Source organism: Gambusia affinis, linkage group LG18 (assembly GCF_019740435.1).
Source record: "Gambusia affinis linkage group LG18, SWU_Gaff_1.0, whole genome shotgun sequence".
In the NCBI taxonomy this organism is placed as follows: domain Eukaryota; kingdom Metazoa; phylum Chordata; class Actinopteri; order Cyprinodontiformes; family Poeciliidae; genus Gambusia; species Gambusia affinis.
The window spans coordinates 2,368,793-2,381,246 of record NC_057885.1 but is presented as its reverse complement, the minus strand read 5'-3'; the positions used below and the strand labels follow the sequence as shown (position 1 = coordinate 2,381,246).

Sequence of the window (12,454 nt, the reverse complement as noted above, 5' to 3'; positions counted from 1 at the left end):
CTCCCTCCCTCCCTCCCTCCCTCCCTCCCTCCCTTCCTCCCTCCCTCCCTCCCTCGCTCGCTGATTGATGGAAGTCACTGGGGAAGTGGACCTGCTGCTGGTGCTCCCTCCCTCCCTCCCTTCCTCCCTCCCTCCCTCCCTCCCTCCTCTCTCCCCTCATACTGTTGTGTTCCTCTTTCCTGACGTGGGCTGGCGGATTAACAATGGCTTCCACTTGGATTTGACCCTGGTGTTTGGTCTGCAATGACAGAATGAGCTAGTACAGGCTATGTGTTCTTTACAGGAAACGAGCTGAAGTGGTGAAACAGTCTGCTCACTCTGTTAACCAGTGTAATCTATCTGAACAATACTTGGAAAATACGGTGACTGGCAAAGTATTCACACCTTTAAGGGGATTTTATGTGATCGTTGAGAAGGAGAAAGAAAGGAAAAGGTTTTCAAAGCTTTTTGTGAAAAAAATTCTGAGAAGTGTCTATAGATTCCACAACAGTTTCATCCCTCATGCCTTAAGACTACTAAACTCCCATTAATTTCTTCTACATATTTATATTGATACTTCTTATTATTACTTATTTATTTTATTATTATTGGACCCTTGCAACAAAAATTTGTTGAATATGTACATGTAAATGAGTGACAATAGATGTCTTTGTGTATTGCGCCCTTTTTGTTGCTGACAAAAAGAGTTGGCGACAGTGATGCGACTTTTGTTCACCGTGCTGTGTAGACATGACCTGGTGTTAGTCAGCGTCTCTCACAGCAGAGCAGAAGAGGACTGACTGATTTTCAGACCTTTGTGGAGGAAAATAAGATCGATTGATAAAATCGAATTCATGAGGCAGTATCGGCTGATCTCCCAACATGATAAACTTGGAGGGCTAATATATGGATTCACCCTATTTCTCATTATTAAGGGTGATTTTGTCTGATGGATGGTGCTTTATTGCAGACAGAACTCGTGTGTTTGTGGTGTTCCATCCTCCTTGTTGACTTGTTCAAACTCATGACATGTGGCCTCAGGCAGCTTCACAGACTCCATCCTGCTGTAATTGGGAATCTGTGGGGGAGACTAAGAGAAGTATTTGACGTTTGCTTCTTTGTTGCTGTGCAGGAGCTGTCCACACCCATACATCACAGTGCTTGAAAACCGAGCAGACTGCTGGCCTGTGCTGCTGCTGGAGATCCATGACTTCATCTGTCAGGCTGCCGACAAGTAAGCATGGCTGAAGTGGGGGTCTCCCTCTGTCACTGCAGGGGTTTGATGTGTTCAGTTCCATGTGTAAGTGGTAACACTTTGTGGACAAACTCAAGTGTTATTAGTCAAATTACCTTATTCTGTGGTTCTGTTCCCCAGGAATAAAGCATCTTACATCAGCATGCTGGTTCCCTTCCTCCGGTATCTGTACTGTGAGCCTCAGAGGCAGTCCCAGCACGCACTGCTCCGACAGAGCCTGCTCAGGGTGCTGCTGCCCATAAAGCCAGGGCCTGGATGGATGCCCCAGAGCAAGGACCACAAGAACACTGCAGGGGTGTCTGACAGCCTGCTGCTCTGCCTTTGTCAGCTGGTTTCATATTTACAGGTCACTGATAATCTGTTTTAATAAGAACTTTTTTGCTTACTAGTTAATGATGAATTACAAAATTATTTGACTTGATTAAGGGTAGAGCGACAAATGGACCGGGCAATAAATCGGCCCTGGGTTCCTTCATTTTGGAAAATCGCAATTGTCGGAAACTTGTTTGTGAAACTGATCTTTCCACCAATCTTGGGTCTGAAAGTTATGCGCTTTGACATTTTGCTCTGCTGTGAGAGAAGGCTGATGATAGACCTGCCCACCAGGTCACATCTGCACATGAGCGGTTAACAACAGTCACCCCACTGTTGCCAACATAGTGATTTTGGCGCTATATTTAGTGACTTTACAGACAAAAAATCTGCATTGGCCAAAATCAGATTCGGCAGATGAGGCTTTTTAAAGAATAGGGATTGGCTAGAAAACTGCAATATGTGCTCCCGCAGACTGACTCTACAAAGTGCACAAGACAATGAAAAAAAAACAGATGTTCTAGTTCTTTGAATGTTGAGGACACTTATGAGGTAGATTGGTCCAGTTTCCTCAGTTACAAATTATGAGTGAATATATTCGTGGTGAGTTTTTCTCATGTTAACAAAACATAATTTCTTAAGTGCAGATGTTCTGGAATCTTTGCAAAGACATTTGGAAAAGATAAATTGTGAACATCAGAGCCACTGCCCTAGGCTGACATGTTTTTGTTCTTGTAGAACCAGTGCAAGCTGCCATCACCATGGAAGCAGTTACTGTGTCTGCCTTTAGACGAGGCAAATTCATACTTCCACCCAGTGACTGCAGCAGGTCGCACATGAGGACAATTATCAGTTGATAGTTGTCTGAAATGATTAAAAATGTATTATTTAAGTCATTTCTGAGAGAGACTGGTTTGCAGTTTGCAGAAAGAGGAAATGAATGTTAACATAAAAACAAATTTTGCAGATTCTGTTAGCTGTTTGAATTCCATAAGTTTGTTTTGACGAATTGGAGCAACTAGCAGTACAGTGAATATAGAGAACAGTGAGGAGGAGAGTGGACAACCCTGTCTGGTGCTTCTTTCAAGATTGGGAGACACACCAAGTTGGGTGTCTCTCCTTTGGCTGCCATTTCTCACTTTGCGAGGGTGAATACGGGGAAGTGGGCATATTGTGGGTGGGCTGTGGGTGTGCTGTGGACAGGTATTGTGCTGCCTTCCACTGGGTATCCTGTGGACAGGCCGTGGGTGTCCTATGAGCACACATTAGCTGTGGATGACTCTCCCATTATGTTATTTTGCATAAATACCTTTGGGTAAAAGTGGACCTTCAGTAAACCTCAACCAAGTATGCAGCCCTGAGGTACCCCCCATGTGATTTGTGTGCAATTAGACTTTAATAGCTAAATGAAATAATAATACTTTTGGTACTTTATACTTTAAGCATTGCATGGGTAGAATGAAGGGTTATCGTATTCTGATTTTATACTTTGCATGGTGGCTGAAAAGAAGTTTCTGTTTGTCACTGCAGGTGGACAGTGTGGAGGCAGTGTTGGAATTGTGTGGATTTGTGGACAGTCTGCTTCAAGGTCTTATGGACGCGCCTGGAGAGCTCTGGGCAACGGAGAGAGCCAGACTACTGGTGCAGCTGCTGTGTGCATGTCACCAATGCTTGAAGTTAAATGGAGACTGCAGACCGCTTCTCAGCCTAATACAGCAACTCCTCCCTGCATGCAAGGTCAGGCACATTTTTATCAGATGCTGGATGAGTTGAAATTGCTATTCTCTCTGAACTAGAAAGGAAGAGATTAATGATCATCATTAGGTTTCCAAAGAGCCTAATAATGAGCAGGGTTCATATAAATAATGAATACCGCAACTTCTGTGTTCTGTAGGTGTGGCCAGTGGATGAGCTGATGATGGGTGTGGCCTTGCTTCTGTGTGAGGCTCCTCCAGATCAGCAGAACAGCCTATTTAGGCTGGGTAAGACTAAATCTATATAAAAATATTCCTCAGTGAAATGATGGTAGTTCAAATTGATCACCTTTATACCCAAAACACAACAAAGAAGTGTGTATTTGAACACAAAATGGCTGTACGTTTTAAGGTTTCAATCAGTCTACGTAAATGTAATATGTATACACATGGTAAGAGAAATGAGACCCTCCTTCAATTCTATTGTTATGCACCAGAACATTCAGTTCAGTTCAAAAACACTTTATTATCCTAAAGTGATATTAGAAATTGTTATAACTCATATCATCCAAGTATTTTCAAAGAGTCATTGTGGATAGTGATGATGTGTGGGAGTCCTCAATGAGTCCTACCAGAATGAACAGGAGTCATAATAATACGAGAAAAAGTCATATGAAAACAAAGTCTAAATAAAAATAAAAATAAAAAACATGAGAATAAACTCATTACCAGAATAAAGTTGTAATATTAGGAAAATGAAAAAAAAATTAACTACTACATAAAAAATTGAAATGAGGAATGTTGAGCGTCTTGTGAAGATACTCTTTGATATCAGTTTTACACATAAGGAAATACTTCATCTTTTGACACATCAGCATCACGTTATTATTACCAGTAGGAGAACTTTGAAATGATTGACAACTTAGTCTTTATCAAACAAAGAGCTGCAGACTAGAGGAACTTGTCTGTCAGAACTTGTCTGTCAGAACTTGCTCTCATGAAAACAACTTTCTCATAATTTTATAACTTTATTGTGGCAATGTTGCATGTTTATTGAACTGTTATGATCAAAAATTTCACGATGTGGCCATAATTCTTCATTGTAATTGTCCATATGCTCCAGTAACTACCACTGGTGTTAAAAGATCTGTGTGAGTGTGAGTATATATATATATGTATATGTAGTCTACTTGTCTGTTTTGGGTATAAATAATGAATGGGAAAATATTTTTTCCATTCTTTATTCTACTTCATTTATGTGGTTTCAAAAAAAATATTAGTCTAACTTTGTTGTATAAAACTCCATTTTTTGTCCTGCAGCTCTGTGTTTATCTCCAGAAAAAGCTGAGCTGTCTCATTGGCTGAGTCCAGTCCTGGTTCTTCCTGTGCTCCAGCTGCTCTCCTGCTCTCAGCTCACTGAGCCTCTGGCTGACCCAGTAACGCACAGCTTAAACCAGAGTCTTGCCCACAGCTTGTTACGCAGCATCAACAAACCCACAAAAAAGGCCCGGCAGGTACTCAGCTTCTTCCTCAACGTAACTTACTGCTGTTCATTCTGTCCCTGTTCAGGTGTTGAGAGAAAAACACAAGACTTTTTTAATACACTGAATACATTTATCTGATTTAAGATATAGTTCCACAGAGCATGACAGGTTTTGCTTGGAGGTTAGTGATTGGGAACCAACAGTCAGACAGAAGCAGCAAAAAGATCCACCAGCTACAGTCTTCATTTTGAGAGCTACATTTGAAGCTACATCTGATTGGTGTTTAGGAATGTAGTGCCATTCCTAAACATGGCACTTCCTAAACATGACACTACATTGCCATGTAGTGCCATGTCACTAGCTGCACTGGATTATTTGTAGTAACGGAGGCTGCATACAGATGCAGACAATCATTAAAAGTGTTATAAGTCAGTTAAGATTTTTCAATGATGCACTACTTTTTGTTGGTTTGTTGTATCAAATCCCTTTAAAGTTGATTCATTGAAGTTTGTGGTTGTAATATGAAAAGGTCCATGAGGTAGGCATATTTTTACAATGTGTAGATTGTCAATAAAACAGTTTTGAAATCTTATTCTGTTGTGTTTCTTTTTTAACCTCTGCTGTTCTCCTTCTCAGCCTGGTCCAACGCTGACCCTCCCTCTCAGCTCCTGGTATGCTGAGCTCAGCGTGGCTTTGTCCATATTGGACAAAGTTTCCCATGATCCTTGTGCGGCCACTGATTGGCTGCTTGCGGTTACCTCTGCCCTAACGTCCAGCCAGCGCCTGTCCTCTTCCCTTGCTCTCATTGTGACTTACCTCCTTATCACGGCTCAAGAGGATATCTGCCTGCTGGCTTTGAAAGCAACCCAGGCCATTGCTGCTGCCGATCCCTGCCAGGTAGAAATATCTGAAGTATTTTGACATTTCTCAAAATCTACAGTCATAATAAATAAAAAAATAAAAAAAGAAATGCTGATACTTTAACGTAAAATGTAATGGACATTGTGTGTGCATTGACCTGGACAAAATTATGCTCCTGGTGTGTTCTCCTGATGTGTATTGTTGAAGAACTGCCATCAACAGCTTCATTTCTCAACTGCAGCAGTTGGATACAGAGTTTTAGGAAAACCTTTGGTCTGAGTCAGACAGTATGGTGCACATAACGTCACTATGACACTGGAGCTCCTTGTAGGAGCTGAGAGTTGATAGATATTTAATAATAAACAACTTCTTTCATCTTTGCTCTTCTCAAAGATGGTATGCTAAAAGCTCCAACTTTTTAACGGTTTGTAGGAAGGTCTGCAGTTACGGTGCAATCTGTAGAACTGGATCTACAGTAATGTAATCTTATTATTTCAGCAAATGTTCAAATAACAGAGGAAGCTTCCACAACCTGCCTTCTGCTCTTGAGTCCTCTGAAGATGATAAAGAAAGACATTTAAAGGGAAAGGCTTCCCTATGGCCCTCAGGGAATGTAAATGGAGTCGCTAGCTGAGGACGATGACGTGAAATATCACACGATGTTAAAGGCTCCTCATTACTAAGGCTTGTAAGACACCTCGGAGTATTCCCCTGCTGCCCTAATTGCTCCCAAAGTGCCACTTGTGTTGGAGGTTTGATATGTGGGTAGATGTTTATTGGCATATCTATATCCATTGAATCTCTTTCTCTGTAGCTTATTGCATTTGATACTTTGCAGCTGCTTTTTATTAGAAGATGAAAGAGCTTTCTGCTGAGGATTTATGACTTTTTAGAATACATTTCTATTAAAGAAGTTTCACTTTAAAGGAAGTCTTGCATTTTCATCCTCATTTTGCTCATAAGTGTGACAGGTGAAGTAGTTGCTATGCAACAGCAATGCAGCATGGAAGAAGTGATGCTGTATGCAGATTAGACTGTTTTACTGCAGAGCTTTTGTGTGCAACAGATGCAACATGTGTGACCTGTAACCTCAGCACTGAAAGGAATTGTCTGTATTGTTGATCAGTCCTTTAAATCTGAAGCTCTCATTACTTAGTCTGAAGTTGAACTCAGGTTAATAGAGTCATTGTTTAAAGTTCTGCCTATGGCAACTGATAAGTGGATTCTGGAAGTCTTGGCCCACAGCTCCCTCTAGTGAAGGTTTATCCATCAACGTGTCATGTAATTGTGGATTTAGCGTTAGGGCTCAGACACCACAGCACACCTGCTGATTGACATTAAAGAAAAACTGTAAAAACCTGCAAAATCACAACCGATCAGCATCAATAGGAAGCATTAGTTAGTGTGTCTCTACACACTTTAGGTCTACACTCTATGAATACCTGTCAGCAGGGGGCAGAGTTGGACTATTCGATTGGAATTTAACCTCAGTTATTATCCACCTAATCTATTTTATTTCAGTTTGTTCCATTTTTTTTATTTCATTCAATCGTGATAAATATGAATAGTTTATGTAACAACTAAAAGACATTGTGAAAGAAAAGGAGCAGAAACTTATATCTACCCCTCATTCACATAAAGAAAACACTAGCTAATCAAGTCAGAAGACTATTACAAACATATTTCAAATACTCAAAAAACATAAAACAAAACATCATTTTATTAAAAGGTAATGTTGAGGACGACTGTGGAATCTCTGGAGATTCTTGTGCAAAGAAGGATTCTTCATAAAACAAACCTGATCATCCTCTTTATGAAACTATTTTACAACAGTAGTGTCTTCAGTCATAGGCTTCTTCAGATGTGCTATGATACAGGAGATCCTTCCTGCCCACATCTATAGCAACTCTTTGAAGAACCTTGAATAATATTTAGTTAAAACGACAATTGATTTCCCTCAGGGATTAATAAAGTAGTTCTGATTTGAATTTATGTGTCTGCAGGTCCCCTCTCTCATCTCTGTCCTGTTGTTCAAACTGTCGAAGGAAACAAATCCAGATTTGATCCATTCTGTGCTTAACTGCCTGCCAAACCTTGGCACCCATAAGGTACAGTGACTTGATATTTAAAATGTAATGAAGCACAGAGTAAAGGTTTTGTCTTGTAAGCCTTATGAGGATGCTGTGCTCTTTTCCAGCTTTGTGTCCCCATGGTGCTACAGACTCTCCACATGCTGGCTAGTTCACCCAAGCTGAAAGCTGTTGCAATGCGCCTGATGACTGCTCTGTGGAAAAAGCAGGTCAGCATAAAATGCCAGTTATTCCTGTGATATTCTTCCATGTAGACCTTTTAAAAAAAATCCTTTTTGATCACTTTGTTCCCGGGTCTCCAAAGGACCGAGTCTACCCAGAACTGCAGCATCTTCTGGGTCAGCAGGACAACAGACTGGTGGTTGGGAAGGACACTCAGTGGGAGCAGATGGTGGCCAGGGCCGCCTGCCTCAGGGATATCTGCAGAGAGAGGTGCATCATTTTATTGATGGAATAGGATGTGTGTGTAGAGAGTGTACTGAGCAGAGATCCGTGAAAGGTTTGTGGTCTCTAGTTTATGTAAAGTTTTACTTTCTATTTTTATTAACTGCACATTTTAGTCAACTGTAAACTAATGTATTTTACACACGCAATAAACTAAAACTCTTAATGAAACACTTTCTGTAAAAACAGAAAATATTTGAAATACTTGATTAGTCACAAAATGATCACATTTTTGGACACATTGAGGAGGATATTCAGGAGACAGAATTGTGACATTCACTACTGACCTACTTTGTAACTCAAATGATGGGAAATGAGTCACTGTTCTGATCTGACCTTTTTTGTTTCTGACTGAGACAGATAAGCACAAGTGTAGGATTGCTGCAGCGTTACAGTAAGGCACTCATTATGTGTGAAAATGCTGAAATTCTGTTATCTGAAGCTTGATTTAAGCTTTTAGCAACCACGTCTCGCCACACAAATTTTCTGTACCATGCACCTCTGAAATAATGTAACTATTGTAAATATTGTAACAGTTTCACGTGTAAAAACATGGACGGCTGGCAATGGCTCCTCCTACTGGAGGTTCACAAAGACAGACGTACTACTGATTTGGCCCATAAAGACAATATAACCACCACATTCACTGGTGTTGCCATGTCGCTATTAACAGCTGTATTGAGATTGTACATGTGTCAACCGTAAGCCCAGTTTAAATTGCCTACACTGTCTTCCCATGAGGGCCTAAGGACCTTTGCAGCAGTCTAAGGGAGCAGTGCTGTACACATCATTTGAAGTGAGTGGCTGGCAGATAAAAAACCAGAACGACTACTGTAAGCATAAATGTGCTGCCTTGGGATGCACATTTTTGAGAAAAACAATAATAAAACAAAGCATAATATTTCTTAGAAAAACATCTCATCCTGTTTTACATTAACAAATATTTGGACACCCAACTGCCTGTTGGCCAGATAGCCCTCCTAGGGCTGCGACGGATCTTCGTTCAAGGTACTGTTTGTTGGGGATGACAACGTTTACGCCTCCTTTCCCAACTCGCAGCTTGTAACCACTGTGTTTGTACACATGTTGAGCTTAGCTAACGGTGTTAGACTTTCTAAGTTTGACGTTTCGCTTTAATTGGTGACGGTAGCGTCTCGCCCCCTCTGCCAATTTTAGCCGACCTGCAAACCTTATAAACGGTTTGTTATTACTTTTATTGGTGACTGGAACCTTTTTTGCCCTCTCTCCCAGTTTTATTTGGATTTTTGTCCTGTCTGGACGTGGCTGACAACAAATAATGCTGAATAATATGCCTACATTTATATAAAATAATTTATAAAAAGCAACTGAGTAATTTGTAGACTGGCTGTTTGTAGACTACCTGAGTTTATTGTAGTTGTATCGAGGACTTCATTCTCATGCTTGCCCCTATAATGCCTCAGCATTGAGGAGGTGGATTTATTTAAAGAAGACAATTCTGTCAAACATATGTGACACTTAACCTTCAGAACAAAATATGAAAATAAAATAAGAGTGCATTTCAGCTAAATTTGGATACAGCTAGATCATGTGGAAACTGAAAAGAACCGGATGAAACAAGAAAATGAAAACAAATACCTTATTTTCCAAAGTAAGATCAAAATGGTGCCATACCGTGGAAACCTTTCACTTGCCTTGAGCTTGGGTTGCTCCATAGTTGACGCTGTACCGTAAAAGATCAAGAATTCTTTTGACAAATGCATTCCATTGACAGATTTGTTTACTTATAAGCACAGTTTGGTGCATCAGTGTCATTTCCTGTTGACACTAATGATCCTGCATTGGTCACATGACTTGCTGAAAGCAATACGTACACCGACACGGATTTTGGTCTGTGGGTTGGTTGCATGTGCCGATGCATCGGTGTTGCCAGACCCATCACTACCTCATCCAAACCATACCTGGAGTGTTGCCTTCATGCTTGAGAAATCCTGGGTTTCTCAAACATGCGTTTTGCTGTGCCACCTGGCTCCGCCTTTGAGGCACAGTTCCTCTTCTGAGTTGCAGTTTCCACACTAATGAGCTCCCACTTCACACAGCAACCCTCCGCCATGACTGAGGGGTCAGCCTAAATATGTTTCAAGCCTCCTCCTACAGTCCAAAAATATGATGGTTAGAGTCAGTGGATCCTCTAAATGTTCCTGGTTTTAGAGATTTGAGTGTGAATGGTTGTTTCATCTGTAGTGGACTGATGATGTGTCCTTGGTACACCTTGCTAATTAGCCCCTGTTCTTTGTGCGTGTCTCAGGCCTTACCAGCATGGAGGTGACATGCTAGCTGCCATCTCACTCACTCTGAAGCAGTGCAACAGACCAGACCTGGCAACCCCTGCTGCTCTCTCCCTGCAAGGCTTACAGGAGCTGTGCAAAGCAGAGGTAAACCACCTCTGCTTAACGTGATCAAGTGCTTTCCTAATTTATTTCTCAGCAATGTTCACTTTTTGCCTTGGTAACTGTACCAAGAATTATCAACCAGAGTTCCCAGTTTCAGCCCTGAGAAGCCGGCTGCTTATTTGAACTTTGCTTTGAGTGATGTCAGGGTTCCATTGTGTTTCTCAGGTAGTGGACATCATCTCTACATGGAAAAGTCTTGGAGCTGAGCTGAAGTGTGACTCCCGTCCACTGATGGTTAAAGCCATAGCTGAGCTCCTGTCATTGGTTCCACAGCTCACTGTAAAGTCAGAGGAGTATGAGGTACTTCAGCTGCTTTCTCTTTTCCTTTTGTAGACTACATGAAGCTGCAGTAAGTAACTTCTAAAAGAAATATGTTTTTTACATATTTGTTAAAACTATCACTATGTTGTGGCATCATGTTATGAGACATATCTTCTTTTTCTTTTCGGCTTTTTCCCTTTAGGGGTCGCTACAGCGAGTCATCCGTCTCCATGTGACCCTATCTTCGCCATCTTCTTCTCTCACACCAACTACCTTCATGTCCTCTTTCATTTCCTCTTTGGTCTTCCTCTTGGTCTCTTTCCTGACAGGTCCATCCTGAGCATTCTTCTACTGATGTATTCAGTGTCTCTCCTGTGTACATGTCCAAACCATCTCAGTCTGGCTTCTTGGACTTTATCTCCTACACATCACAAAGAGAACCTCAACATCTTTATCTCTGCTACCTCCAGCTCTGCCTCCTACCTCTTCGTCATTGCCACTGTCTCTAAACCAAACAGCATTGATGTCACCTTTCCCTTCATTCTTGCTGATACTCATTTATCACACATCACACCTGACACTTTTCTCCACCTGGAGGAAAAAATGTGTTCCTGCTTGGACACATTTCTTCACTTCTTTTCCACACTCGCCGCTACTTTGCAGTCACTGAATTTCTTCAGATTGCCTCGTCTACACAAGATGCAATCCACCTGCATGCTCCTACCTCCACTCTTGTATGTCACCCTGTGTTGCTGTATTCATTTATTATTCATTTGAATTCATATGAATAATATGAATTCATGTCCATCCTCTTTGCAAAGTCTTCCACCATCTGTCCTTCTGCATTCCTGTTCTGGATGCCCATCACTTCCTCATCACCTCTGTTCCCTGCTCCAACATGTCCATTAAAATCTGCCCCAATCACCACCTCACCTTTATGGATATTTTGCATCACTTCATCTAACTCAGTCCAGAATTTCTCCTTCTCTTCTAACTCGCATCCAATCTTTGGGTCATAACCACTAACAGCATTGAACATCACACCTTCAGTTTCTAATTTCAGGATTGTCAACCTACCTGACACTCTTTTTACCTCCAGAACATTCCTGATCAACTTCTTTATAATAATCCTTACACCATTTCTCTTCTTATCTATACCATGGTAGAACAGCTTGAACCCTGCTCCTAGACTTCTATCCTTACTGCCTTTCCACCTGGTCTCCTGAACACACAATATGTCCACCTTTCTTCAGTGCATCATGTCAGCCAACTCTCTAGCTTTTCCTGTCATAGTCCCAACATTCAAAGTCCCTGCTCTCAGTTCTATACTCTTACCTTTTCTCTTCTCTTTCTGCCTACGAACATGTCTCCCTCCCCTTCTTCTTTGCTGACCAACAATAGTCCGATTTCCACTGGTACCCTGTTGGTCACCAGCATCAATGGCAGTCATTGTTAACCCGGGCCTTGACCGATCCGGCATACTGGAGATCATATTCTTGACTCGCATGTCAGATCTGGCGAATGTTTTACGCCGGATGCCCTTCCTGATGCAACCCTCTGCATTTATCCTGGCTTGGGACTGGCACAAAAGACACGAAATTACCCTCTTTGTAGCTGTATTGACATATATTCTGTAAAGAAA

At 41.4% G+C, this 12,454-nt stretch overlaps 1 protein-coding gene across 4 annotated transcripts in view; it reads left to right on the top strand.

The window, feature by feature from the left end:
• The window catches only part of focad (focadhesin), a 55,221-nt gene that overhangs the window by 18,514 nt on the left and 24,253 nt on the right, over positions 1-12,454 (top strand). For all 4 annotated transcript variants that reach the window (XR_006368793.1, XM_044097796.1, XM_044097795.1 and 1 more), the window contains 11 exons: positions 1,112-1,213; positions 1,355-1,580; positions 3,077-3,283; positions 3,441-3,528; positions 4,561-4,754; positions 5,361-5,621; positions 7,589-7,693; positions 7,783-7,884; positions 7,980-8,107; positions 10,407-10,533; positions 10,717-10,851. Coding sequence is in view for 3 of the 4 variants with exons in the window: in XM_044097796.1 (XP_043953731.1) it covers positions 1,112-1,213; positions 1,355-1,580; positions 3,077-3,283; positions 3,441-3,528; positions 4,561-4,754; positions 5,361-5,621; positions 7,589-7,693; positions 7,783-7,884; positions 7,980-8,107; positions 10,407-10,533; positions 10,717-10,851 (1,675 nt within the window). In the remaining variant the exon portion in view is untranslated. The remainder of the gene's footprint in view (positions 1-1,111; positions 1,214-1,354; positions 1,581-3,076; positions 3,284-3,440; positions 3,529-4,560; positions 4,755-5,360; positions 5,622-7,588; positions 7,694-7,782; positions 7,885-7,979; positions 8,108-10,406; positions 10,534-10,716; positions 10,852-12,454) is intronic.